The 26901-nt window shown below is 48.4% G+C and overlaps 1 protein-coding gene across 5 annotated transcripts in view; it reads right to left on the bottom strand.

The window, feature by feature from the left end:
• SAMD4A (sterile alpha motif domain containing 4A) overlaps window positions 1-26901 on the bottom strand; it is a 203578-nt gene that overhangs the window by 18809 nt on the left and 157868 nt on the right. For all 5 annotated transcript variants that reach the window (XR_004320712.1, XM_032482073.1, XM_032482075.1 and 2 more), the window contains 6 exons: window positions 21996-22105; window positions 19751-19837; window positions 12046-12385; window positions 9775-9860; window positions 4602-4720; window positions 116-317 (listed from right to left, as the gene is read on the bottom strand). Coding sequence is in view for 4 of the 5 variants with exons in the window: in XM_032482073.1 (XP_032337964.1) it covers window positions 116-317; window positions 4602-4720; window positions 9775-9860; window positions 12046-12385; window positions 19751-19837; window positions 21996-22105 (944 nt within the window). In the remaining variant the exon portion in view is untranslated. The remainder of the gene's footprint in view (window positions 1-115; window positions 318-4601; window positions 4721-9774; window positions 9861-12045; window positions 12386-19750; window positions 19838-21995; window positions 22106-26901) is intronic.

Here is a 26901-nt window from a genome sequence, read left to right as displayed (position 1 = left end):
CATCAGTCTAGCCCCCCTTGGCCCCTCCCCTGGTCGTGGGGTTATCTAGGGGGATGTCCTGAGCCTCAGGCCCTGAGCTTGGCTGGTCCACCCTCCTGCCCAGGGTGGAGCAGACCTGTCTTCCTTGTTTCATGATGGTGGGGTTGGCGGCTGTGTTGCGCGGGGTGGAGCTGACGAATCCACTGGTGCCCAAGAGGCCAAGGCGGGCAGAAGGGACATTCCGGGAGGGGATCTGGTACTGGCGTGGGTTCCGTCTGCCCATGCCGCCGCCCACAGAGCTGGCTGTCGGGAGAGAGTTGGACTGCCCAAAGCCACGACTGTGAGAGCAAACAGAGACCAGAGACCATCAGTCACCCTCAGCCCTTCCCAGCCCCCAGGTGGCCAGCAGGACACCTCCTTGGGGTCTGCTCATGTTCTGACAGTTATGAGGCCCACAGGGGTCAGGGGCTCTGTGCCAGGAAAGAGCTATGATTAAAATGACAGCTAACATCTGAGAGCTAATACCATGTGCACCACCCTGGGACTTTTGCAGTGATTCTTCAATCCTCATGACAACCCTATGAAGTAGGCACTCTATCCCCTTTTACAGCTGGAGAAGAAAAACAGAGAGCTTAATAATTTCTCAGAGGTCATACAGCCATTAGGGGGCAGTGCTGGGATAGGAGCCCAGCTCTCCATCCTTCTTCCACTGTGTCCTGGTCCCTGAGCACTCACATGCCCATCAAGGGGACACACAGCAAGAACGTAGCAGAGCCAGGATCAGTGCTCCTTCCATCAGACCATGGTCCATTTCTGACGTCTGTATGTGCAGCAGACTTGGAGAGCACAGCCTCTGAGCCTCACTAGGACTCAAGCTCCTTAAGAAAAAAGATGGTGTCTGTCCTCATCAATCCCGCAGGTCCCATGCCTGGATCAGCTCCTGGCAGTAAAGGCAGGTTGAATGAATGAATCAATCGCTGACCACACGTCTGGGGCTCTGACTCCCGGGTTGAGAGGGGAAATATGAGAACAAAGACGATGATGCCTGCAAGCGCTCTGGACCTAGGACACCGACGGCTCCTCACTCCTCAGGCCTCCCTGCAGAAAGGCCCAGAGGGGACATGCCTCATCTGGGTCCACGCAGGGAGGCGGCCAGGGGCCCCTGGCATCACGCGCGCACACCATGCTCCCGTTGGTCTGGTGACCTCAGCGCTGAAGAACTTGTTCTCTCCAACAGGCCTCAGGTTTTGGGAGGGTGCACAGCAGCCAGCAGGGTTGCAGGAACCAGCACATTCTTTCCAAGGAGAGTCAGCTTTAGTCATTCACTGATGGTTAAGTCGAAATGCTTTACCTCCAACGGCCACAAGATGGAACAGACTTGCTTTCCCAGCCACACAGGAGAGGTTTGTACCAAGCATGTTGAGGAGACTCCGGGAGACAGGGCTGACGACATAGTTTAAGCAGATGATAGGGAGGGAGGGGGTGCTGCAAAACAGTTATTTCCCAAGAAAGAGTTGTGTCTGTGTGGTAGGGAGGTGGTGGAGCATCTAAGTCACCAGCACGGTTGACTTCAGAAAATATCTCTTTCCTCCCCGTATTTCCTAAATTTCCTAGGGGGCAGGGGGAGGGAAGAGAATTCCACAGTGAGCTGGTGGCAACTGATTTCTGGGCTTGTGTCTTTCCATTTCTAGGCTTTTGTGGCCAAAGAAAGGGTTCTGATTCCGGTCAGAGGCTCATCTACATGTGGTCAGGAGGACACTCTCAGGTTCTAGGTCTCTTTGTTTATCTCATCCTTTCTCCTGCTTTTCCCCTCTCTCCTTTCTTTTACTAAGGTTTAAAGTGTTGGGTTTGAAAGAAGAAATTCAATCCAGGAGGGGCAGAAAGTGATTTCATGTGATGGGGGAAGACCTCCTTTGGAATATGGTCAACATGTCCCAGGTGGAGACAAGGATCAAGTGGTTGGTTGGTTGGTTGGTTTTTAACTACGAAAACTAGTCCTTTAGTTTTTGGAGTCAGAATTTTGGCCTTCTGATAAATGAATCAGTATTCTGCTAAGACTTTCCCTTATTTAGTACAGATAGCTTTTTTTTTTTTTGCTCATTTTCTTTTTTGGTTGGATTTTTAAAAAATTATTTCATATGCAAAGTAGAGCAGTCAATGAATGATGCAAAAATGATTTGTGCTTCCAGGAAGGCAAGACTATATTCTTAAGCAATGTGATGTGGGCAGAGGATTCTGTTACGGGATAGTCAGTCATGGGAGAAACGTGGACTCCTAAAATTAGGACTCATGGAGCTGGGATGTATGCGGCAGGTAGAGCCCAGAACATTTTGGGGAGAATAGGCTGGATGGAGGGGAAAATTTGGATAGGCCATCTCTCTAATGATGGTGGGATCTCACTGGGGCATCCATAGTTGGTTACTGCAAAGCCACTCTTGCTGAGGGTGGCCACTGCTGGTAACCAGAACGAGTGCTTAAGTCACTTAAGATCACCAGGCTTAATGAAACAACCATTCTTTCTGGGGAGAGAACAAAGTGACGAAAGTAAGTTTTCATTTCTCATTCTCTGCCCATCTGTGTCTTTCTCTGCTTTCCTAAATCTAAACAACCGATCTCATTACCTGGAAATGCATGAAAAGATTGATAAAATAACATGAAAAAGAACCAATTAATTGGGGATTTGTGATAATTCAAGCAGGGGCTGGGCTGCAGTTACCTTTCTATTATGGGAAAAACAGGTCTTCAAAGCAAATTAATAGCATAAAAAGATCTCAGGTGTAATACTTAGAGAACACATTATTTTCTGGAGCTTCCAATTGAACTTCCAATTGAACATCCACAATCGATGATTGAATTTATTCTTACCGAATCAATGAAAGGAGGTCCATCAGGGCTCCAATCTGGCAAAACTTGGGTTAGCCTAGTCCATGCATTGCTTAATAACACTCTAGAGAAGTCAAGGTTAGTGGGAACTCTGATGTGGATCAAGAACAAAGCAAGGCAGACAGAGGCAGAGGATGGCACTTTGGGGAGGTGGAGCAGAGAGCGTAAAGGTCTATCTTCGTCTTCAACCTCTATGTTCCATCTTCCTCTTGGAACTTGTCTCCCAAGGGCCCGATGTTGCAAGAGCAGTCTGGAACTTCCTCCTTTTACTTCGGAGTATTGCTGCCTTTACAAGAAAAGGAAGAGCCTGGGAAGGGGGCAGCTCCAGGGGAGAAGGAGGCTTAGGAGGAGGCCTGGCCTTTCATCTGGGCTCCCAGGAATCCTCAGGGTGCACAAATGGTCCAGTCCGACCCTCAAGGGAGGCCAACCCCACAGGCTTGGGGCCGGGGAGCTGGCAATAGAGTGTTGTTTTGCCTGACTGTCTTTTCTGTACACTGGCTGGAGACCAGGAGAGTGGTCCAGCATCCTTGTGGTTAAGAGCATTGACTTCAGAGCTCGCGCTGGCCTGCTTGGTCCAAGTCCTGGATGCCACTGCCTCCCGACTCCTCTGTAAATCGGGGTTAATAATAGCACCTCTACCTCATATGGTTGTTGCAAGGATTAAATGTATTAATATTCTTAAGTGCCCAGATACCCACTTGGCACAGAGTAAATGCTAAGTGTTTGTTTAATAAATAACTGTGTTATATATGCTGGAATATGATAACTCTTCAATTTTTACATTAATCTTTAATGAAGACTTTTCACAAATTCCAGCTGGCCTTATCTCCCTTAAGTCATATAAAGCAGTGATGTTCCAAGGCACACTTATGCAAATAAATGCCAAACATTTTAACAACACAGACACAGCTTCTATATATGCACTGAGAAATGAATTCAGAACTTTTTAAGTGCAAGTGAAAAAATTATTATTTATCTGCTCATTGCTGAAAAATGTAAAATAGAAGGTTGGTGTTTCAGCAAGTCTGCATCATCATTCCCTTGTCTCCCCAAAACTCCCTGTCATTGTTCAAGGCTTCACTCCACCCTCCCCCGTGATTCCTCCCCGAGATTGTCACTGTAATTCACCTTTAATATGCAACTGGATTCCTCAATTTAAAACCAGATTAAGGCAATGGGTTCTAAAGTACAATGAGGCTTATTTTTAACTGCATCCACAAAGCTGAAGTACTATGAAAAATCAAGAATGGTACTGCTCCACTCTTAGATTGCAGCTCAGACCAAAATAGACTAGCATGGGGCTCTTCACCCTGCCACCAACTATAATTAGCTTGTCTGCAGCAAGAAGGGAGAAAAAAATTATACTACCTCTTAAGGTGCTGAGAGAACAACCCGTTTTGTCCTTTCAGAGCCCCCTTTTGTGGATAAACCACCAAGTGTTTCGCAGGCATTCATTAAATCACACCCACTCCCTGCTCCATGCCCATCTAGACTAATACCGTCATTTTGACCATGTAAACTGAGTTGCCAAAGATCACATTCTGCTCTTCCTCTGGGAATCCTTTCCCTCTATAGCCTCTTCCCAACCCCCCATGTTTAAGGAATGTGATCTGGAACTCGTCACAGGGCGTCCTGGTAGATAAAGGAATGATGCCCTGCGTAGTCCTGCCCCAGAAACCCAAACAGGTGGTGAGGTATCGGAACCACTGTGTATTACAAAGAATGAAATCCCAACATACTTTCTTTGCTGTCGATATCCTGATATGTCTAGAAGGGTTTTCCGAGGGAAAGACCGAAAGAGCTTCTGCACCTGCTGTTTCCATGACAACAATCTTTTTTTCTGTGTCTCTGTAAATGCCTGCAAAAACAAACAGGACTTTTTAATGGGTGATGCAGCCTGGCATTAGAGGGAGAAACATGCAGTTAATAGGGGGATACACTGGAGTCTCTGCAGTTGCCTTTACTTCACCTGTTTCCAACCTGGTCCAAACAGCACTTGGTTTCATTTGGGAGCTGCCTGCACTGAAAAGTCAAGTTATTTGACGTTGGAAGCGCCTGGTAAGGTGCATGCATGAAGCTTTTGACAACCCTTGACTTCGTTGACTTCTGGCAGATCCATACCCACCTTCCCCTTTCCCTTGAATCTACTCTGGACTCTATTTATTAACCAAGAATGAATTGCAAAATTGACTGCTGACTACTCTGGATCTGCAGACCCCTGTATTTTCATAATCAATGGAAATGCTAAACCACTACCAAAATCAATCTGCTCGATGGTGTGTGTTTACCCTGCAGCGGTCGGTGGGGCTTCAGAAAGTGGGATATACTGTGTCATAGGGCTTTGCTGAGAAATCTCCAGTTAAGGGGCCCCATTCTCTGCACAACCCCAGTGAGCCAATCCCAACCTAAATTTTGTTTAAGGTTTAGGAAAATGGGTAGATCTCATGCCTTCTCAAGTCTTTTCTAGTAAAAGTACTGTCTGGGGACGTTTTGCCTACTGCCCCATGTGTAACACACTCACATCTATATTGTGTGTTCTTCTGTGTACAGACTTTGTACTCTGCATGACCCAGGGAAGGACTTCACAGGGGCTAGGAGTCCCCAAGGTGGAGACTCTCAAACCCATATTATATTAGGATCCCCCCAGGAGACTTTAAAATACAGATTCCTGAACCCCCTCCCATACACTCAGAGCCTGATTTAATAGATCTGGGAGGAGTCTAGAGAGTCTGTGTTTGTAACAAGTGCCCTGGGAATTCTGCTATAGGTAGACCGTGAACACGTGGTGTTCTAGACGGCAAAGACCACACGTGCAACAGGAATCTCCTGTCAAGTGCCTAGAACTGTGACCCACACACTGTGGTAAATCCATCAGATTTGACTGATTAGCAGTGACAGTGATGGAGATATACCCCAGTAGTTTTGTCAGTAAAGCATGAAATACTTTAAAGTAGCCATAAACTATCACTTAAGAGTAACAGACCATAAAGGAAACAGATTGCTTATACAGAGGGGGGAAAATGACAGCTTACTTTTCTTCTAATGACATTTAATCTTTAAGGACCTAAACACAGGAGAGTGATGTGAACAAAAGAAAAAAGACAGTTAGTTACATTGTGGAAAAGGTCTTGATGACTTGCAAACCATTTCCTCCTGGGTGACCTTAGCCACATGCCATTAAGGACAGTCATCAGGGAGCTACTCCACCAACACACTCAGTGCCCTGTTAGAAAAAAAGGCACTGACACCCCTAAGGTGCATGGCAGATGGTCTCACGGCTAAAAGGTGAGGATGTGGTTCTTCTCTGTGGTCCCTCTCATTTGCTGGTGATGCTCGGTAAGGGGCCAACCATACATGAGTACCTCTGAAAACTGCAGAAGGCAGGCATTTCTGCTGGACTAATAAGGGGATGGATAGATTCTGCTTTCGACCAGCTTGTTCAGACAAATGTTGAGTGAGGACACAAGATGCAGGGGCGCAGGCCAGGATGACTTGGAGAGGAAAATCCAGCCCAGTGGGTCAGTGGAAGGCTCTGGATGCAAATGGGGAGGGGATGCATCCCTGCACATCTTTACGTCTGGTTCTTCTGAGACTCAGCTCCTTCTAAAAACTCAGGATAATAATACTTCCCTCAAAGGGATGTGGTAAGGATTAAATGAAATAACTCATGAAATGCACTTAGAATACCCAGAACATGACTGGCTCACCATCACGATTCACTACGTACTGCCCACAGACACTCTAACTGGGTTTTTCGGTTGCATAGGCGAGAACTTTGGTGGTGGCATGTGAATGTTCTTCACATTTGGTATTCCACAATCACCTTTAACTGCAACAAATGAATTTAAGGTCTCAAAACTACAATTTTGAGCTGGTCCGGAGCCAGCCTGAGTTTCCAGATGACAAAGGAGTAAATGGTTCACTTTATAGCTGTGCACTCAAAATACTTCCAGGGACACTAGTTCCTTTGTGACATTTGCTATGGTGGCAAAGAGCATCCAAGAAGAGGGAAATCTCACGCCCCACTCAGAGAGCTCAGCTCTTTCACTCGGCACCAGGGTGTCAGGCTCATTTAATTCGGGCTGCGGACAGGAGCGAGCCCCATGGCAGTGCCGAGCGTGTGGCTGTTCTCCTCGGTCCCGGAAGCTGTAGCTGGGAGGCATGTGAGGAGTGAGGCCGTGGCAGGCAATGAGTGATTTCTGAAAGCTGGTTCCTTGTGCGCCTGCAGACAGCACTCAGTTGTGGGAGCTCTGCTATTGGCCAGGATGCCAGGACCTCACCTCAGCCTGCTCCAGGCAGCTCTGGCAGGGAGCTGGCAACAGCTTTCTCAGGGGCTGGAGGAGAAGGAAGACTCCAGACGCAGCCAGCCAGCTGCTTCCGAGTCCTCTGTCCCTGTCAGGCCCAGACCCATATGTCTGTCTAGAGGAAGATGTCCTACAGCCTTTGTGGCTGGATTACATGGCTTTTAAAGGGGGCAAGAGCTCATCTTCCCAGAACTTTCTCAATACAGTGAGGAGGCAAGAAGCCAGGGATTATAATCCAGGAGACAAAGTGACTTGTCTCAGAAATAAAATTCAGAACTTTCCTGCCCTTCCTTTTACTGCTCTAGGAAGTCGGTTCCTTTGTCCCTGGCGAGGAAGGAAGGTGTCTCAGTGTGGTCAACACCCCTCTCCTAGTTGGCTAAAGAACAGCGTGTAGGGGTTCTGAAAGAGAGCCCTGTCTCTCGGAGCCCCCGCAGATCTTCAGCCGGGATGGAGGCTGAGCCTCGAAAGGGCCTCCCAGGGAGGGTGTGTTCTGCACACACAGAACAGCCTGAGGGTCTGGAAAATTATTTAAATGCGTTTCCTCTTTCTCAAACTCAATAAAAAGTCTTGGACGGCATTTTTGCTCCCGAAGCAGAGTGCACGCCCCTCCATCCTGATGCAAATTCAGGCAAGCAGACACGGCCCGAGCTCCTTTCTGGCCCTGACTCCCATCAGAGAGGTCCCTCCACTGCAAACAGGATGAGCCCACACAGTGTCATCTGCACCATATCACTAGAGCTTCCAGGGAGGAAAAGGGGGAAAGATGCAGAAAGGAAAGCCAGGATGCCCAGGGCGGGCACGCACGGCAGCAGGGAAGGAAGAGGCATCAGGCCACAGCTTCGGGGCCAGTGAGGACCGAGTAGGAAGCTAGTGCACCATCTGACAAAGGAGGCAGCTGGAGGACTCGTTATTTTGTCTCCTGGGCTCAGCAGACTGGAGGCGAGGTGGAAGGCACCTTGTCCTTCAGGATCTCGAAGGCTCAATGCTGAGAGTGGGCGTGGGAGAGGAAGCAGGGTTCCGGTTTGCTTTTTCAGAAGTTTAAATGCTCCTCTGGTCAGTTCCCCCCTGAAGCCTGACCCCAAAGCCCTCCTCCCCAGCAAGACACAGAACCCTCCAAGCACCGGAGGCTCCCTCTGCCTGGACCACTCCCTTCCGGCTCCTCACTACTGAGTCTTTCCCACTAAGACTGTGCTTGCCTTTCAGGTCTAGCTTGGAGTCAGTCCCTCTGAGGAAATGCCCCGTTTCCGGCTCTGGGCAGGTGCTCACCCCACCTCCTGGGCTCCGCGGCAAGCAGGGTAGCCTTATTGTCACAAGTGTGATGACCTGTTTTCTTTCGGTCTCACCCACTCCCCTCCCACTGGAAGCTCCCTAGGCAGGGACAGGGCCTCGGAGCTTAATAAACATCTTTAGAATGAAGGGGCGCTAAAATCCATCCTTGTGTCTTGCCTTCTTTCTGTTGCTTTTTGCTGGCCCAATTGAGAGCAGTCAGTGTCAGGACTGGACATGGAAAAGGGTGAGTGGGAGTTTGGGCGGAGGCACACACAGGAATTCATGGTGCTGAGAGAGGAAATCACAGAAATGCGGGTTTTGGGGGTCGGGGAGGAGTGGCTGGGATGGAAACCCAGAGGGAGACTGTACACCTGTACATGAGAGGCAGGTAGAGTCAGACCACAGAACGGCCGAGGGCCCAGGGAACTGAACGACCTGGCCAGCAGCAGACAGCCAGTGGGCAGCTGGGAGGTGGGAAGGTGCAGGGCATTTCCCTTCGCTGGGCCCACTGGATTCCTGGGGTTCCAGCTACCAGCACGGCAAAGCCAAGGGGACTTGGAGGCCTTTACCATCTTATTTTCACATCAAAATCTGACCAAAAGACCTCAGCACCCGAGGCTTATCCAGTCCTAAGTTTTCTAAAACCTAGACCTTGTCTCTGTAATTTTCTGGAGGGAGGGCACCCAAGAAGCCACTGGGGCCTTGGATCTGAGGCGCAGCTGCCCATCCCCACATATCCCTCAGTGCCCTGGTGACCAGGACCTGCCTTGCTCCACTGTGAGGACTGCACTTGCTCTGAGAGTTTGGGAGGCAAGGCCCCAGCCTGCCTCAGCCCTTCTTCAAAAGGACATATGGTTAAAAACAATTGCTATAAAAATCTCAAATCAAAACACAGCATAACAGCCACCAAACCACACACAACACACACACACAGACACACATTATTTCTTCTGAATGTTCTCTCTTTCTCTCTGCCTTCCTCCAATTTCCCTGAGCCAAAAGACAAAATGTTTCAAACCACCCAGTGCTAGGTGGCAGGACTGTGGTTAACCACCCCAGGCTCCATCCCTCGGGGAGGCTTCCAGAGTCAGGAGTTTCCCGCAGGCATTTACCCACACATCAAAGCTCAGTCTGGATGAATCTGGACACCAGCGTTAACACGCAAGCTGCATCTTAGTCTGAAGACACCACCACTGAGTTCTGCCCGAGCTATTATTCATGGCTGTCCACACCTCAAAAACAAGGTGTTGGAGGCCCAAATGATCACATCACAGAAGTTCTGAGAACAACTTCTATGCAACGAGAAAAACCAGGTTTGTGAAACGTGTCACTCACTCACCTCATGAATCAGACACTTGTCTATGAGCTGTAAATAGGAACTTATATTTTCCTCATCGGGTCTGGAGACCAAGAGCTGTGTGCACACTGGGAATTAAAAAAAAAAAAGATGAATTAGAAAAGTGCATACCCATTCTAATCTCTGAGATCCGCCTCTGACTTCCTTTCAGGACCAATATTTTGAGAGGTATGTGTGCCTGGCTTTACGTCAGGTTCACAAAAAAGGCCAGGAGGCTCCTCATTCCACTGAAGTCAGAGGCTTGGTCAGCACAGGAGCCCTCGCCTCGAGAAGCCCCTTCGGTTCATTCCATGCATGCCATTCTATATTAAGCCTTCTGCAACCCGGTCCGAAACAGACACTCTGGGAGAGGAAGAACACAGCGCTGCCTGAACTCTGTCTTTGAAAGAGGCCCCATTTGAGAGGGAGTTCAAAGGCATTGAAGACCATCGGCCAGGATCAGAGAGCGGTTGCCATAGTTTTATGAATGAGGCCGCCACACCTTGTAGGGTGGGACGGTGTGTGGCACACACAAGAGCAGGGAGCCTGCTACTCAGTCACCGGAGGGCGATTTTCTCAAAGCGAGACACATATTTATCTGTACACAGGCTCACCTACACGCTCAGGGACGTTCTCAGAGAGACAGAGCAGAGCTAGCCTACAGGAAGAGGACACACACACTCACTGGATAGTTCATGGCCACACTAGTGTAGCCCATGCTGTTAAAACCCTAGAGGTCTTGATGTTCTGATTTTGATGGGAATGTTTAGAAGGCCAAGTGGAGACGGCTGGACAAAGAGTCAATTAGAAGTAAAAAAGCCATGCACTCAATTGGATCAAGCTTGAACCTTGGCCATCATGGTTCCTTTCTCTCCCTACTCCTGAATAACCAGTCTGTCACAGAATCCCACTTATACCCTGTCTTGGCACATAGATTTTCAGTATAACATTGTTTGTCATAACAAAACATGGAAACCACCTCCACAGTCTCTTAACTGGGGCCCTGTTAAATTGTGGTTTATGTCTACGGGGGAATAGTCGTCTTCAAAAAAGAATAAGGTGTAAGGTGTGCTTTGGTAGTGATAGAAGTATTAAAAGCATATCATATGAAAAACGAAGCTGCAGAGAGACATACAAACCAGACCTGTTTGTGTGTAAAAAGGATGCTTATGTTCTTATATATAATTATAATGTTTCTGAAGGGATATTCTAAGTTGTTTATAGTGGTACCTCTGGGGACATGGCAGAGCCTGGGGTGGAGGTGGGGGCGATGTTCCACCTTTCACCATTTTAGCTTTAATTTTTTTATGTTGAGCCTGAATTGACTTCATAATTTGTTGAATAATAGTTCAATTTTAAAAAGAAGCCATGCCAGAGAAGTGTGGGTCTCCTGAGGGCAGAGCCCATTGTGAGTCTTGTCATAGGGAAGGGGGACGAGGTACCACGCTCTCAGATAACCACCCCCACATGTACCTCCACCCACTGGGGTCACGCACACAGCGAAGAGCCCACCTGGGGGTGGGGGGAAGTGAAGAGGTGAGTGAGGAGACCCTTCCTGGCCACGAAGCTACTGGCATTTCAGCTCCAAGGGATGCTACAAGTCATCTCCTCCGAAACAGACTTCTATAGATTTAAGCCCCTTTTTAGGGTATGTACTGCAGGGAGCTTCTCACTGCACCTGCAAGACTCAGGTATCCATTTCTTTTGGTCAGAACTCAGTTCTTTAAAATGGCATGAAATTTTGGACAATAAAAAAAATTGTTTCCCCTTCCCAAAGGAAACGTACTGGCATTCGCTACATTTTGTAAATAATCTAGATTTCTCGTGGAACAGCCCATTAAGCACAAGTGATCCTAGTATCGGACGTGGTCAAGGATGTGTGCATGGGGTCTGAGATATGGGGAAGGCACAGGGCAGTCCAGGCAGAAGGGTGCTCTTACCCGTGTGACTTCTATCCTGCCCTCCAGACACACACAGCATGGCCACGGTGCCTTGTGTGGTATGTGGGAAGGGCTGCCTTTAGCCTGAGGGTCCGAAGTGTGCTCCACTAGGGGGGCCCAGCAGGCCCTGGTGTGAGGGAGCAGGAGAGAAAGGAGCCAGCGTTAAGGAAGAGGCCTTGGGACCTCTCTGAGCCACACTTTCCTCATCTGTAAAATGGGCTTGTTACATGCTCTGGCAGTTTACCCAGCACCCAGGGGAAGCCCCTCAGGAGCTGGGAGCTCTGGTCAGAGGTGAGGAGAGGAGGGAAGTGGAGGTAGGAACAGTGGGCTGTACCTTTTCCCATGACGCGTGTGAACTGCCCCGGGAGATCTCCCTCCGGCAAGGGGGTGACAGCCAGCTCCCCTTCACAGCTGCTCAGCTGGTGTGGCTGGAGCCCGCCGCTGGCCCCTGCTGAGGCTGTGGCAGTGGCTGTGGCTCCGGCGGCCACAGCACCATCTTTGCAGTCGGGGCTCTGGCTCTCAGGGCCAATCAGCGAGGGTGGGTGCGGGGCCTGGGTGTCCCGGCGGCGAGCCTCGGGGGTGGTGCTCGGGGAGCTGTAGGCCTTGATGGGAGTCAGGATCATCTGGTGCAGCTCCTGGAGTGGGATGCGCAGGCTGCCACCCTCGATGATGTCCTGGACAGTCAGAGGAGAAGGCTTCCATTAGGGTGAGGAACTGAGGACCCACCTCCACGCCTCCCCTCCTTTGCCCCGAGCTCTTCCTGGACAGGACACACAGCTGCTGACCCCTTCATTAGAACGTTCTTTGGAAGAATGACCATTTAAAATTTTATCACTCTAAATTAGCCCAGGTAGACAACGAGGAAAATGCACACTTGTACAGTGGGGGAAATGTGGTCACCTGAAAAATCCCACCATCTCGAGATGGCCACTCAAATGATTTTGTTACATTTCCTTCCCTGGCTTCCTCTATGCCTTTCTTTAAAATGCATTCATATAGTTTACATCCATATGCTTTAGAAGCTGTATAACAACGTTACACAGAGCCATGTGCTGGATTCCTGTCCTGTGTATGATTTGTTTTAGATGAAGGAACCTGCTCACTCACACCTTTACTCAGTCTATGACACAGGCAACACAGGCAGTGGTTAAAAGCACAGACTCTGGCACAGATGCCTGGGTTCAAATTCTGACACTCCTTTGTGACCTTGGATAAATGACTTAACCTCTCTGTGCCTCAGTTTCCCTGTGTATAAAATGAAGATCACAGTGGTACCTGTCTCATCGGGTGGTTGTGATGATGTTACTGTTTGGAAAGCTGCAGGTTTCCATGTCATGAGCTTCTTTGTTCAATTAATAAGTATGAGTTGGGTGCTGCGACCTGCTGTGTGCTGGGGCTAGGCATGGGGGGAAGGTGGGAAAGCTGTTAGGGGTCCCTCCAGGAGTTCATGTCCTACCACGAGATGCACATTCCTCGTGCTAGGGACTGAGGCACAGGCCAGGGCTGTTGTGGCGGGAGTGGGGCACTCTCTGAGGGGATGGCACTGGGGCAGGAACCCAACCAAGCACTGGTTTCAGGTCCCTGGAAAGGAGCACTCCAGGCAGAGGGCACTGGATGGGCAGAGGCGCGGAGGTGGGAGTGTGACTGGGGTGTGCGAGGAACAGCAAGGAGGCCTAGGGCCGGGGGGGGGGGGGCGGGGAGGTGGGAGGGAAGGAAACCAGATCCAGGGAGCCATGTGGGCAGGCTGGGGTGGGGATGCAGGAGTTTCTTCTACATGAGATGAGAAGTCAGGAAGGCTTTGAGCAGGGGAGTGACATGTTTTAGAGAGACCATTCTAGAGAAAAATAAGTTATTTTATGTATATGCACACATATGCTATACAGGCATACCTTGGAGATATTGTGGGTTTGGTTCCAGGCCACCGAAATAAAGCAGTTATCACAATAAAGTGAGTCACACAAAGTTTTTGGTTTCCCAGTGTATATAAAAGTTATGTTTAAACTACGCTGTAGTCTATTAAGTGTGCAATAGCATTACATCTAAAAAACGTATCTTAATCAAAAAATACTTCATTGCTAAATAATGCTGGCCATCATCTGGGCCTTTAGTGAGTCATAATCCTTTTACAATAGTAACAGCAAACATCATTGATGACAGATGACCATAACAAATATAATAATATTGGGAAAGTTTGAAACGTGACATGAAGACGTGAAGTGAGCAAATGCTGCTGGAAAAATGGTGCCAAAACACTTGCCCAACACACCATTGCACAAACTTCCAATTTGTAAGAAAAAAGCAATACCTGCAAAATGCAATAAAACAAGGTGTGCTTGCAATGTGTATGACTGGATGTAATATGTACAGAACTTTACAGAGTAAAATTGGATCCTTCTGCATACAGTTTGATACACTGGGCATTTTATTAGAAAAAGGAATGAAAGTTGATTCGGATAGACATCTGTCTATGTGCCGGGTGCTCACAGAGGCGCAGAACAGGCTTAGATGCTTGTGGCTGGAGGTCAGGGACTGGGGGTCTTTCCTGGCCCTCTACCACAGTGCTGCCCAGAGCTTATGCGCAAACCTCTCCCCAGGACCCAAGAAAGACCATGACAATCAGGGCTCTGATTACTAATGAAGTATTTAATCTTCTGAGAGCCCAGAATAGCAAAAACATAATTTTAAAAGCCTGAAGCCTGAATACCAACCCGTTCCTGGGATCCTCTCTTACCAAGAAAAACTGCTTGATGATGTCAAGGAACACAAGCTCATGGAATGCAGTCATTTCTGCAACTAGACTTCCCATCAATCAGAAAGCGGAAACCTGAGGACACAGCCTTGGACAGGCGTGCTTCCACGCTGGGCGGCAAAACACTGACAGCCCGCCCCGTCGTTGGTGGGAACCTCCTTTAGCAGAGACTGAGTCATGCCTCTGAGGGAAGTTAAATGCTAAGTAGCCACCAGAACCATCTCAAACCTGGCCAGGGCCACTATTTGGCCTATCTGAGGGGAGAGAGTCCATTTTTCTTTTAAGGAAGAGGGCTTCAGAGCGTCTACCCCCTTCCTTCTAACCTGGCAGATACGCTGTGGGGAGACGAGCCCGTGACCTGTGCCTGCAAGCCTGATGCATGAGTCAGGGTGCTCCTGGTCACTCCCAGTGTTCCTGCTCCCAGTGCTGGGCTGGCCCTGTCCTAGAGTCTGATGCTGTCATGTGACTGGTTCCTTGACTTTGGACCTGGTGATCGATCAGGGCAGGGCAGATGGAGGCAAGCTAGCTGATCCATGCTGGGAGAGCCCCTGCCACCTTTCCTGACCAAACTAGGTGTCAACGGGCGACCCCTGCCTCAAGTCCTCCAGTTCCTGCCAGCCACCCAGACAGCACCTGGGATGTGGGGCGTTCTGATCACCTTGTCCAGCCCTGCCTGGGGAGGAGAATGGAAAGGAGAGGGAAGGGATGAGGCTTCCCCGTGAAAGGGGGCGGGGCAGGCAGAGCTGGCAGGCCTCTCTGGGTGACCAAGTGCATCCCTGCCGTGCCATCCCACATGGCATCTACCACCGAGGTGAGCAAATGCATGCATGGGACATTGTGCCAACTGCCACAAACCCCTGCCTGCTCTTGTCCCATAGCATGAAGGCTTCTTTAGGTACCTAGTGATGGGGGAAGGAGATGTGGGTTATGCTAAGAGCTGAACTCCTTCAAAGAGAAAACATACACTTGTCCCAAATTCAAATCTTATCTTATTCCACTGGGGATAACCACACTAAAAAGGAAACCATGAACAAAATGAATAACGCTGGACACTTTCTGAAAACATAACTTAATCAGGACTCATTCAGAGTTTGGTTTGGCTTGGTTTTGATCTTAAGCCACTGTCTCAAAGATAACACTTGGCTTATGACCAGTTAGCAATATCCTTGCTTATACTAGCCTCCAGGGGGTACCACCATGACCGTCAGGTTACATTCCTGACTCTCAGAATAAATTAGAGAACTCAGCACTGAGGACCCAAGTTGAGAAGGAAGCTAGGAAATGGCCCGGATGGTATCCTCTCCCAGCTGGGGGAATGACTTCTCCACGTTGACGTTTCCACTGGTCCTTCATATCATGAATATAACCCGACATTATGAACACAAAGAGGCAAAAATGAAGCTGTCCGTTAACGGCTGTGCCAAGCCAAGGAGCTCATGTGCGAGTAGTAATGGGATGGCTGGTCCCTGCTGCACTGTAAGCCGCTCAGGCAGGTGCGCTCAGTGCGCACAGCGGGAAGGCAGCTAGTGTCTGACCGCACCAGCCTTCCTGGCCCAGCTTTCTTAGGTCTTGGAGGAAGACTGGTTCAGAGTCTTTCCAGGGGCACGTAACAGCAACAAGGTGCAGATTATCTGGGAGAGCGTGCTTGGGCAGTCAGTGGTGTCCCCAGCACTTATGCAACTTCCTGTGGCCCCATCCTTCTCTTTGTGTCAGAAGAACTGACTTCTCTCACAATACACAGGACTCCTGTGTCTACTTAAATCCATTCTCCCTACGGGCTGGGCACTGTTAGACACTGGGGTCTAAAAACAAATACGACAGAATCCTCAGCCTGAGATGCTTACAGTGCCCAGGACCCACATAGTGTGAGTCTGCTGCCTGGACAGGGAGCAGTGTGTGCGTGCGTGTGTGTGTGTGTGCATGTGCGTGTGTCTCCTTCCTCCATGCCAGCTTCCCGGCAGAGGATGGTTCAGCTTCACAGTATGGGAGTCCACTGAAAAAGGACAGTAAATAAAAGCACATGGTAACATTTTCATTATTAAAGATAAATGATGGAAAACCTGCCCTAGTGACCATTCTAATCTTCATTTTCCCTTTCCCACCAAATATCTTGAGACATCTGCACTGCTGCACCCCATGGCCTCAACAGCCATTCACAGTCCCTGGTTCCTGGGTTTCCGCTTCTGTCCCCTTCCATCTTCCTGAAACCTTTCTCATGGAGGCTACCAGTGACCTGCCGGTGGCCAACTCCAGGGGGCGGTTTTCAGTCCTCATCGTATGTGACACATCCATGGCCCCTGGTGGGATTCCCCTCTTCACCCTCTGACCCTCTGGGCTCTGTCATTGTCCGGTTCCTCCAGATCTTCTGGTGCTCCCCTCCTAGGGTCTGTCCTCGGCTCTTACCACTCACTGTGTACTTCTGGGGGGACCAACTGCCACTGCCACCACAAATGGCCCACACGGGAGTCTTTCAAACCCTTGTGGACTCCAGACTTGTTCTTCTGGCCACTGGCTTGCCATTTTTGCCTGGGCGTCCCACAGGCACCTCAGACTCCATCCATCCGACTCAACTCCATTTCTCCTACACTAGCAACTCCTCCTACACTCTCTGTGCCCAAACAGCCCAACACGCCAGCCCGAAGCTCCTGCCAATGCCTGCAGTCCCGCTATATGACTCTTATCCTTCTTCACCCACATGGTCCCTGCTTTGGCTCAAGGACCCACCACGACAGGCTGTGGGGTCCCGGCGAGCCCTCCAGCCAGCAGCGGCTCCTCGCTGGTGTCCCTCCTCACCACAGCAGAGTGGTCTGTTTCATCCCAAGAAGACGCCCCGCTGGCCTCAGCGAGGACGCCAATCACACTGGACTGTGATAGCACCACTACACATCTATCTGTTACATCCGTGTCCTGAGCTTCCCAAGGGCAGGAACCATGAATTCCTCGCAGGGTAGCCTCCAGTGGACAGGGTAAGTCTAGTCCAAGGCAGCTGCTTGGTAAGTGTTCAGTAACAGAGTGGAAGCGCTCTGCACAGAGAGCTGATCTGCAGTGACAACTGATTATGAACTCACCGTGGGCGGGGTCCCAGCTATCTCCTTAGAAATCTCCGGGTTCTATGTGAGGTAAGAATGCTGTTGGAGGCAAGGGCATGACGACAGTGCTTCCAACAGCATAATCAGCTGAGGATGTCTGGGAATGCCAGAGAAATGGCTGATTTGAGTCTGTAGATCGCCTACGTGGGAGCAGGTTACGGACCACCCTCTCCCTTGAAGAGCAGGAGAGACATGGGTCCCGAGAAGAGAGAACAGGCTGAGTCCTCAGTGGGTGCTCAGGAGAGCTTCACCCCCACCCGCAGACCACCAGCTCCTGAAGGGACAGGTGGGCAGGTGTCTGGACTGGGGTTCTCTGCAGGGACCTCATCGTGGTGGTCCACAAGCTTTTCCCCACAAAGAAGTCACACTGGATAAACTCATTATGCTTTCCTCTTGGCCATTAGTTGCTTTCCGACTGTATTATGTGTCATCTTTTTAACACTCCATTCCAGGGAACCGAGGGAGAAGGCAACTTTGTGGAGTCAGTATTATCCTAGGTGTGAAATACAGGACACAGAGAGTGTCACTGCTTATCAAAGGCGAGACAGAAAGTCAGTGGCGTGTGAGGACCCCAGAGCCACCTTGCCACCCTGGTGGTGCCATGTGCTGACGTGGCCCAGGCTGCAGGAAGGGGCACCCACAGCAGGTCCACCTCTGTGGGTGCGTGTCCTCAGTGACAGAGGACATGAGTGAATTCTGGAGGGATGCTCCAGAAATACGGGTGGAAAACATTGCTCCTTTGCCTGAACACTTAGCAATCTAATCCTTATGCGAAATGTTTTCTGTACTTTTAACAGAGGAGTGTGTGAAAGGAGAAAATTTTAAGGAGAAAATTGGCCTTTTGAATGCTCCCCCAAAAGAACTGTTTCTTATATAAAAATGGCAATAGTCATCCTGTTAGACAAGCTGCCTGGTAAAGGAGTTGGCATAAAATTAAGAACAATAATAACCTCAGGTTCTGTTGGATAGGTTACTTGTCGTTTGTGATTCACTTTAAATAAGAATGGGCTTTTCATACACAGGTGCCTATGAGTAGCCTCTGTCTCTCCATCCAGATGTTTTAAAAGCCACCCTCCTTGTAAAGTGATAGATGCACATTCTATAAATTACTTTATATTTTATATGATATACATCAAGTATAATTTTATATGTTGTATGTAAACGTATTCACATGCATCTTTATCAATAAGTTAAAAAAATCCTACTACATTAAAATGTTTATGTGCTCACAAAACTTGCTTTTAGCTTCACCTGCCTCAATACTTTGCTGCCTTCCAAAGGAACCCCGGTATCACTGGAAGATGTTACAATTCACACTCTCTAGGCAGCACATACCTACTGGGCTTCCCACCCACCACTCCCAACCGCCTCCTGACAGTAATGCACAAGAGTCCCCACGCTGGGCAGAGGCAGCACCGGCTCACTTGTGTGTGGACCAAGGCCTGTTCTCCTTTGGACCTCAGATGAAGTCATAAAGTCGCCAATTCCTAAAAATGACCTCGCTACCAGGGTGACATCCAGATACAAAGACAGGAGGAGAAGGTGCTTAGGGAGCAAACAAAAAGGGATGGTAGCAGCTGATGAACTGCTTTTAACAATGGAATAAACTATTTTTCAGCATTTTGCATTTCTGGGATGGTTCCTATCAGAGTTATAGGGACCCATTCTGTTACGTTAAAGCCTGAAATTATTCCCTCAAGAGCCTACTCTGTTCACCTGCCAAATGATTTTGTGCCTCTCTGTTAAAGCCTGCAGTTTTCCTGTTGGTGTTTGCCGCTCTGGGAGCAGCTTTTCTCAAAACCAGCTCCTTTCCTGAGTGGACAGCAGGAATGAGTTGCACCTGCAGATTCCCTACACTGATTTGTCAAGATTTCAGCCTCCTTGCGGGTTGAACACCTCCCTAATCTCTACAAATGTATGAGTGGCAGAAGGGAACTTTCTCAGAGCTCTGGGATGGCCAGTCATGGGATGCCTGGACCCAGGGAGCCAGTCAGTCCATCTCAGCGATCAGGCTACATGGAAACACGTAATAAGCAGGAAACTCCACTTCAAGATCATTTCATTTTTTTTTCTGACTTTGATAAGGAAACAGCGTGATATTCTCTAGAAGGGCTGCCAATGACACTTTAAATTGAGAATTTCCTTTGGTCCATTTTCCCACAATGAAGGTGGAAATGGTCTGTCACCCGGAGATAACTTACCCTTTCCAAAGACTTCAGGAGGTTTTGTCTCTCTTTGAGCTTCTGAATACTGATGACAATTTTGTGTCTTGCACCTTTGGTAACATTCTGTAATGAAGTAAAAGTTAAATTTAAAAACATATTTTTGAGCATCAGCTTAGAGATTCTTGGAAGCTATTTAGTATTTTACTGTCTTCCGGGTTCTCACATGTTTGCAGACTAGTAAATATCCATTTGTCTCTCTCTTCAACTCCATTGTCATCAACCTCTTCTAACTAAATATTTTAACTCTATCTGGCTACACGTTTGCCTGTGTCTTTTGGCTATGACCTTCAGGAGAGAGAGAGACAAGGCGGGAACAGCCAGTTATCCCACCTAGCATGAAATTTCTTCAGTATTAAAAGATCATTTTTAACTCACACATGGATTCCTTGTGTCCAGGTTTCATCATTTCAGTCCCTCCCAGTTTCTGTGAAGGTTCCAACCCCATACAGATATCCATTGCTTCCTCAAAGCTTTCCTATGTTTACCCATCTTGAGAAGACATCAAGTCTAGTACCATTCTCACCTGGTGTCACACAACATAGGGTGGTTTTGTCGGTTCTCAGCCCCTCTTAGGTCTCCATAAGGAAAACCAGAATAGAGAAGAGTTTAAACCTGTAATTCAGGCATCACTTGAGGTACAGGCTTAGGATTCACAGTTAGGGTTATGGATTTTATCTTCTTAAAACTGTGTAGCAGTGGTGAGCCCAAGGATTTAGTTAAAGGTTTATTGACTAGAGAAATTGCAAATTCCAACTAGAAGGTTCTTTCTCAAATCAGGTCTCTAATACAAACTTCCGGTGACTTCTTGCACATATTCCTAAAATTTCTTTTAAAGAAGGTAAAGATGGGAACACCAGAGATACCTCCTTTCCTTAGGAAAATTAAGACTCAAGTGACTTCGGAAGCCAATCTTCGAGATCCTGTTTCTGTCTGGCCTTGGCTTCGGGTTCAAGGGAATTAAATTACTCTGGCCTCTGGCTTTGCCCTCTGTGTCAATTCTTTCTTCTTCTTTTTTCCCCTCAAGTTGAACAACTGATGACTGAGATTTTTTTTTCTCAACTCTGACCCAAACATAAGAATGCTCTTAGAAGCAGTTCTCACCCATCCTGGGGATCTCAAGGAGCGATCGAGATCCAAACAGCGGTGGGAGAAGTGTTCGGAGGTTGAAAGGAGGGCCTTTCATTCTCTGAGATCGTGCAGTGGCTTTGGGCTTTGTCTCATTACATCTCAATACCGGTATTCAGCCAGGCCTGCAGAGGTTAACTGCGGGCGCTGAATATGCAATGGGAAACCAGCCATCTGCTGGGAGGTGGGGGTCCAGACCAGCCGGTACCCCAAATGGTACCATCTCCTCTTCCTGCAGGGGAAATACTAATAGTCCTTCAGACCATTAATTCTCAGAACACCACTCAAAGGAAACTGAGGTCAATTTAAAACATGCAAATAGCATTTTAAACAAGGGAAACAAAGACATCGGTCAGATCTATTTACTCGAGCACAGCATGGAAGGAAACATGCTTAGTTTCAGGGGTTCTGTTGACTGGCCTGGACTTTGGCCTCCACAGAAGGAAGGAGGAATTTTGTCCTCTTAGGGCACACAGAAAGGAACTGACATCTGAGCCCTGGGGAAACCCATTCTTAATGCCTGTCCCGTGTTACTCAAGGTGGTAAGGTGGCAATATTTTGTATAACTCTGCCCATTTCAACTAAGATCAGTCTGAACATGTTTCTGGACAAGTGTTGGGGAAGATCTGAGATAGGACCTGGTGCTTCTGCTAACTACTAGAAGTTAGCTGGTTTGTAACCAGACTGGACTAAAGACAGCCAATCTGTCATCCCACAAACAAGCCCTGGCCTGGCTGAAGAAGGGAGGGGACAAGGAAAACAAATGCAGGGACACAGACTTTGAGGTCTCAGTCAGTGTTACTTCTTCTGATGACCTGATGCCTCCCTAGCAACCTTGAACTTGGAGAGTGAACGTACCCTTTGTGTAACACTCTGTCTCACTCTCATTTGCCCTGGGGTTACCTGCTCGTCTTCCAACTCCTACTAGACCCTGAAGGCCTCTATCACCATGCTATGCTGGCCAGCACCTGGCAGTCCTTGAACAAGGCGAGCTACCAGGTGGGTATAGGTATGGGTCCAAACAAAGTCTATTTTGAACTTGAATTTCAGGCTCTCCCTGGGGCACCTTCTCGGGAATGGTCAGGTGAGCACGCACCTGAGCCTCTAGCTGGCACTCAGTGAGGGCCATCATCTCCTCGTAGGTCATCTGGGAGAAAAGCGCGGCATACTTGTGCAGGCGGAGGCTCTTTAACCAGGCTGGAACATCTGTGGTGCAAGATGTGCGAGAGATGGGGAGAGAAGTTGAGAGGGAAAGGGGGGAGACGACAAGGGATGTGGGGAGAGAGGGGAAGAAGGTGGTGGTCAGAGGAAAAAAAAAGAAAAAAATACCTTTATGTTACTACTTGCTCAACTTTGGCAGCAAATTATGGACTTCGAAGTCTTGGTCTAGTTCTGATATTCCCACTGTTGGGCTTCCTCACTCTACTGTACACCAGGGGATTGCTAACTTGGGGTCCATGCGCTTCAGAGCATACAGGAATTTTCTAAAATTACATCCCAATTTGTGAATATAAGGGTAGTTTTCTGCACAGAGTGTCATCCATAGATTCCATAAGATTCTCAAAGGGGTTCATGACCCCAAAAAGGGCAAGGAGTCACTGCTTTAGCCAGACTACTTCACTGTTGATTTGGAAAGAACTGACTTAGAATGTTAAACGAAATGTGATGAGTCTTCATCCTAAAGATAATTTCTTTCTAGGTTTAATGCAGATATCCATATGCTGTTTCTGCCAATTCTGCAGTGATAGGAAAAACCTGGGCGGCAGTAGAACCCCATGGGTAGACTTGCTGCCATTCTTAGCTTGACTTTTCTTCTGCCTTCCTAGACCCCTGTGGGAATATGGGCATCCTGGACTCCAAAATCATCACTCATGTGTGTATGTGTGTCCGTACCCTGGTCATTGCTCCAAACTAAGGCATACATCTGGATGCATGTGTCTTTGACCTTACTGTTGAATGTCAACCACCTATCAGGACCTGAAAGGTCCAAAGATGGGCTAAGCTATGGGACAATGGGAATTCCAAAGCACACCTCAGATGAGTCCCAAGTTTGGGATTCTAGAATTAGGAAAATTAAATAGTAACTGTACTGAAGATCCACAGGAGAATTACCACCTTGCTAAATACAACTAAAACAAAGCTCTTGACCATGCTCTTTTAACTCAGAGTTTTGAGCTGTCAGAGGATCTTTGAGAAGTCTCTAGAATCATCTTCCCTCACCCCTGACTTATAGTACAGAGGGCAAAATTAAGTCATTAAATCTAGATCATAGGGCAAGTACGTAGTAAAATGGGGACTAGAACCAGGCTGCCAGGTTTCCAGATTTTTCCTGCATTGTATCAACTTTTTGTAAAATGAGGACCAGATAGCCCACCATCAATGGGAGGGCTGAATAAGAATAAGCAGTGACTGCAGAGTCGTTAGAAATGCTGAAGCACTGGACAAATGTTACTCATGTTTTCTATGAATTATTATCTATTAGTAAACGTGTTGATTGCAAGAGACTGTCTATTGCTAAGTGCTTTATAAATCTGAGGCACTGACAGAGATCACAAACACTACAAAATAAGTGAGAAGCTTCCAATGTTTCAATGTTTAGAGTAGTTAACTGGGATTGACTAAAGAGGCCTGGCTCACTCTGAAATCAGGCCCTGCCTCCTGGGTGAGTGGAACCTAGGTTTAGGGAACGTGGGTATGAGATGGTCACCTGAAACTCAAAGATACAGGAGGGGAGAGTGGGCCTGGTGAGGTTACTCCTTGATCTGCAGACATGTCAAGGCCAAAGAAGAAGAATTTCTGGAGAAACAGGATTGGATATCCAATGGCATTTTAAGAACAGACTCAGTCATCTCAGGCAAGATTCTGTACATGGAGACCCTTAATTCTACTGTGACAAGCGGAGAATCCCTCTGGGACCATCATTAACCACAAAGAGACAGGGCTTCCCCAGGCACACAGTACCAACCCCTTCCATCCTCCTCAACTCAAACTATGGTTAGATCAAGAGCCCAGGACATCCGCTTCCCTCCTGCGACATCCTGGAGCCACTTGGTCAGATTTTATTCTCCACCAGGTTTCTGTTGCTGTTAAAACAATGCTAATACTTCCACAGAGTGAGCAGCAAATAAATACTGTTCCAATTTTTAGGCCACCGGCATGTTTCTGCTTTGTCACCAGGTTTCACGTTTGCTGTTTACATCTTTGAAAATCCCAAGTAGCTGCTCAGACAACTCAGTGATCATGATTCAGAGAAGCATGGGTAACCCAATGCCACGCTTGGGCACAATCTGTCACAAAAGAGGATGGAGCCACCTCATTGGGCTAAATCTTCACTGGGTGCCCTACAGCTTAATCACACAAAATCCACTGATGATGAAACAGACAGAATCCTGAGCTACTAAATCACGTTGCTAACTGGGTGCTTTATAAGCCAAGGTGACAACATGGTGTTTTAAGAATGGGGCAGAGTGGGGTGCAAATCTTGGCTTGGCACGTCTCAGTCCAATCAGTGCTCGTTCCTGTCTATGAAAGTATTTTTGACGACAAGAACTGCCCTGGTGAGAAGGATGGAAGAGCCTGCTTTGCTCATTTAGTCAAAATGCAGGTCACTGGGAATCGCTTTCCTAGAAAAGGCTCCTACACAACTTCAGAACATGGTGAGCGAGGCCTTCCTGAAGAGTTATTTCCAGATATGTTCCCGGGAAACACAGGCTTTCCTTGGCCGTATGTCCCTTGGGCAGGCACGTTGACCCCAGTCCTGAAGCCAGCATCTCAGTGCCTAGCTCAGTGCCACGTGCCATCTCCCCCTGTAACGTAAACCGATGAACAAAGAAGAGGAAATCCCAGTTCTTAAGAAAGTAGCCTACTAAACTTTCATCCCCTGTTGGTGGCAAGGCACTTTCCTTTGCCAAGGATTAAAACAAAACTCCACTAAGAGGGAAACAAACCAGACAACTGAGTCCCTGGACCAATTCACTTCTCCCAAGCCAGGAATTCCAATGACTTGGATGCTAGATTCTGTAAGACGATGGCCAGGGACAAATTCTAACTAGAAGCTCAGATAATTTCCCATGGTCCAGATGCTACATGGTTGGATGCAAAGCTGAGAACCAGCTGACATAACCTCAGACCTTCTTCTCTTATTCTTCAAAGCTGTGGCTATGGCTTGGAGACACAGACACACAGGGGTGTTCCTCAGAGCAGCGGATATGTGATTGAAAGCATGCATGCCTCCTGGGCTCCTGCCTCTGACTGGCACACAGCAGTTTAGCGTCATCTGGGCTGTTTCTGATGGATAAGCCGACGGAGGTCTCAGACTAGAAAGTCACTCTCTTATGCAGTGTGAGAAAGATAAAGATGTTTTTACTATATACTGGGGCTGATTTTCTTGCCAAGTGTAGGCATCCTAATAATTGCTCACTCAACATTTATTGAATGCCAGGCATGTCCCTGCCATCAAGGAACTTTTAATCTAGAAAGAATGGCTGCCTCAAAAAAATCATAAAATTTGCAGGGAAAGTGCTAAGTCTACTCAAAGTTCCAGGGGGTGGGGTGGGCATTTTTGGTTTGCCTTAGGGAGTGAGGGATAGCTTCACAGTAGCATTAGTCCTGTAGTCACTGGGCAGACCACGAGGAGGAAGCCATCTCAGGAAGCAGGAAAAGTGTATAAACAAAGCACAGAGCTGAGAGCATTCTGGACCAAGCAAAGACTTGGGTGAAAGCCAGAGAATAGCTTAGAAACACGGTGGGGCAATAAGGTGGGGGCGGGGTGACGGATTTGTAATGCTGAAACAAGGAGGGTTGAGCTCATCTCGGGTGACGAGGAATTGTTGAAGTCTGAGGAGTGGTGGCACAGTCTGATGAGGATGTGAGAAAGATGACAGCTGTCAACGTCAAGGCTGGACTGGAGGATGTGGGAGTGGAGGCTAGGAGATGAGTCCAAGCCCTTGGAGATGGCTTGGGAGGGAGTGGCAGAGGAGGAGAGCTGACATCCTCTTAACTGACAGCACTTGAAGCTCAAGGAAGAAAAGAGAGGAAGAGAAAGGAGCCCAAGAGGATCCCCTGATTCAAGTTTGGTGAAAAGATACAGAGGGGCAGCAGGTGTGGGGTGAGAAGAGAGAGGTGGTGAACTCTACTTGAGGCAGGCTGAGTGTCCTCACCTTGGAGCCATCCAGGTGGAGAAATCAAGTGGTCAAGGTCTCTGAAGAGGGGTTTGAGCGGGAGAACCACTTGCTTTGTCAGAAGCACATGGCTGTTTTAGCTGCAGAAGTGGGTGAGCTCACTCAGGGAGAGAGCATGGACTGGGAAGAGGGGAGAGCCAAGGCGGACCCCCAGGAGCACCAGGCTTTTAGGGGAAGATGTGGGAAGAGAAGCCCTTGAAGGAAACTGAAGAGAGAAAGGCGAAGGGTGGGCTGGAGGCTTCTGGGAGAAAGTAGCCCCATCCATGCACAGATGGTGGGTCCCCGTGCCCCAGGGTCCTTCCTCATGAAGCTCCTCTGGGTCCTGCTGCAGTCCACAGTGGCTGATCTTCTTGTGGCCACTTTCCACTCTCACCCATCTTTTATATGCTCTATGTCCACCTGTTGATCTTTACTGATAGGATCAAGTTTCCAATCATGCTGGTTTCTATTTAATGGTTGGAGCTTGGATAAGTCAGCCACAGAGAGGTTTTGTGGGGCAGACAACAGCTCACACAGAAGCTGGGCTCCAATTAGAACGTGGGTTGTTTTTCTCAAGTGCCTGCTGCTGGAATGGCTACCAATGCTATGCAGGTCAACAGGCCATGCAGCACCTGCCCCACAAACAAGGAGGCCCTACAAGAGAGAAAGCTGGAAACAATAATGCAGAAGAGCCCATATATGGAAAGTGATGTAAAGGGCGGGGAGTCAGGCATGGAAGAGAGAACCTGGAGAGAGAACCATAAAACATGAACAGCCTCATTTTCCACGAGAAGCTTCACCTGTGGTGCTCCCGGTACCCGTGGATGGAAGAGCAGCTCCCGT

This window comes from Camelus ferus, chromosome 6 (assembly GCF_009834535.1).
Source record: "Camelus ferus isolate YT-003-E chromosome 6, BCGSAC_Cfer_1.0, whole genome shotgun sequence".
In the NCBI taxonomy this organism is placed as follows: domain Eukaryota; kingdom Metazoa; phylum Chordata; class Mammalia; order Artiodactyla; family Camelidae; genus Camelus; species Camelus ferus.
Note: the sequence above shows the minus strand (reverse complement) of the source record. Positions and strands in the feature narration are given on the sequence as shown.